Here is a 1900-nt window from a genome sequence, read left to right as displayed (position 1 = left end):
TCTTAAAATGGGGAAAAAAAAGAAAAAAAAAAAAAAGAAGAGTTATGAACAACTTTCTTGTTAAGAAAGTAAGGTAATTTTGTCATTTCGTCCCTCCTTAATATTCATGTAATAATTTACACATTCTAGGGTAAACATTTAACATCGCTCCTATAAATAGAGACACGCCAACTTTTCTCGAGTCTCTCCAGTACTCCAATTCATTCTCTCTCTCTCTCTCTCTCTCTCTCTCTCTCTCTCTCTCTCGTTTTTTCTCGTCAAGTCTCTCCCATTCTCTCTCTAGAACAGCTAGTTTTCGGCCACAGTTTATTTGTTTATTTTACCAACTTTTTTTTAATCTTTTATTTTGGGCAAAAAATAAAATCAAATTGGATAAATTTTTTTATCCAATAAAGTAAAATTACCATTTCCTCAATTTTTTTTCTTTCTAACAAATATTACTCTTATTTCATTTTCTAAATTTTTTTTAAGGAGTGGGTGATAGTGTTGAAATAGGGTCATGAATACCAAATCGATGCGCCTTCCACCTCATCGACTATTGACACCCAATGCTACAACCAAGGCCAAAGCCCAAGCTGCACCCACAGCCACAGTCACAGCTGCAGCCACAACAAACAACAACAAGCGCAAAGAGAGGGAAAAAGAGGGTATCAATGCTACAATTACCAAAATACCCAAGCCAGCTGAGGCTACAACAACAGCTCAAGTTGGTGGGAGAGGCTTTGCCAAGCTGGTATTTTCGTCCAATAAAATATTAGCGGGCTACTTAGCCCACGAGTTTCTCACTAGAGGAACCCTTTTTGGTCAACAGTGGGATCCAACTTCTTCTACAGCAAATCAAAACGAGGTCGTTTCGGTGTCATCAAAGAAAGCTGAAAAAGAGAAGAAGAGGCCAAGTGGTGAAGCTAAAGGACAGGTGGAAGAAGATCAGCAACAAAGGTACGTGGAATTAGCAAATTTGCTCAAAACTGGTGGGGCCCACTTTCCTGGCATTGTAAACCCAACCCAGCTCACCCACTTCTTACACAAGAAGATGTGATTATTTCCTATTGGGTTTTCTTCCTTTCGTTATAATTTTAAAAAATATTTCAAAACTTGTTGTAAATTTTGTAATGCGTGGTGGGCAATTCAAACCATTGAATTTGCCTACCCATTTCAAACGCAAAGGCACAAAAGTTACAAAACCCCCCTCCCTAACTTTTATTTAAAATTGTACCCCTTTTTCTCTGCCCAAATGGATCTCTTTTAAAATTCAAAAAAATTACTAGTTGCATGTTTTTTTTTTATATATTCATTCATTTAATTTTTTGAGGATATATAGTCAACTCAAAAAAACTTTAGATCAAGACTTTGTTGTTATGACTTATAAGCATGCTTGCATTTATGTAGTCGATCCTAATTAATTTGTCTAATTTGTTAAGGATCTATAATTGGCCCTAGAAAATATTTGGGACCAAGCTTATTGTGATGGGATGCATGTATTTGATCTGCATTTGAATCCAATATGTGAATTTGAATATGAGATTCCAAGCATGAAAGGAAATGGGTGGATTCTAGGAACAATTTATTTTAGATCTGGATGAGCATTTGTAGGGGTTAATAATAATGTTACCTAATAAGTTTGTGCAATTATAATATCGCCTACTTAAACTTTGGTCAAAGGACGGCTCTTGTTCTATTAACACAGATTATTTTAGAAATTTTTTTATGAAACTATATCGTCTTCAGTATTCAATACACACAAGTTGTTACCAGATTCTTCTTTAAAAAAATTATTGCTAGATTATCGAATTATTAAGAAATTTTTTTTTTACCAAATTACATTTATTACAGTGGATTTTGTTTTTATTTTTGGTTATAATATGTAACTAAACAAGCAAATTTATTTACCTTTTCAAGC

The 1900-nt window shown here is 34.2% G+C and overlaps 1 protein-coding gene across 1 annotated transcript; it reads left to right on the top strand.

Moving 5' to 3' along the window:
• Window positions 1-210: 210 nt before the first annotated feature.
• Window positions 211-1210, top strand: LOC112020640 (uncharacterized). Its single transcript, XM_065771446.1, has one exon. The coding sequence runs from the start codon at window positions 500-502 to the stop codon at window positions 1037-1039; it is 540 nt and encodes a 179-aa protein (XP_065627518.1). The 5' UTR covers window positions 211-499; the 3' UTR covers window positions 1040-1210.
• The last annotated feature ends 690 nt before the right edge of the window (window positions 1211-1900 follow it).

Source organism: Quercus suber, unplaced genomic scaffold (assembly GCF_002906115.3).
Source record: "Quercus suber isolate HL8 unplaced genomic scaffold, Cork oak 2.0 scaffold_4, whole genome shotgun sequence".
NCBI lineage: Eukaryota > Viridiplantae > Streptophyta > Magnoliopsida > Fagales > Fagaceae > Quercus > Quercus suber.
This window is presented reverse-complemented; position numbering and strand designations above follow the sequence as displayed.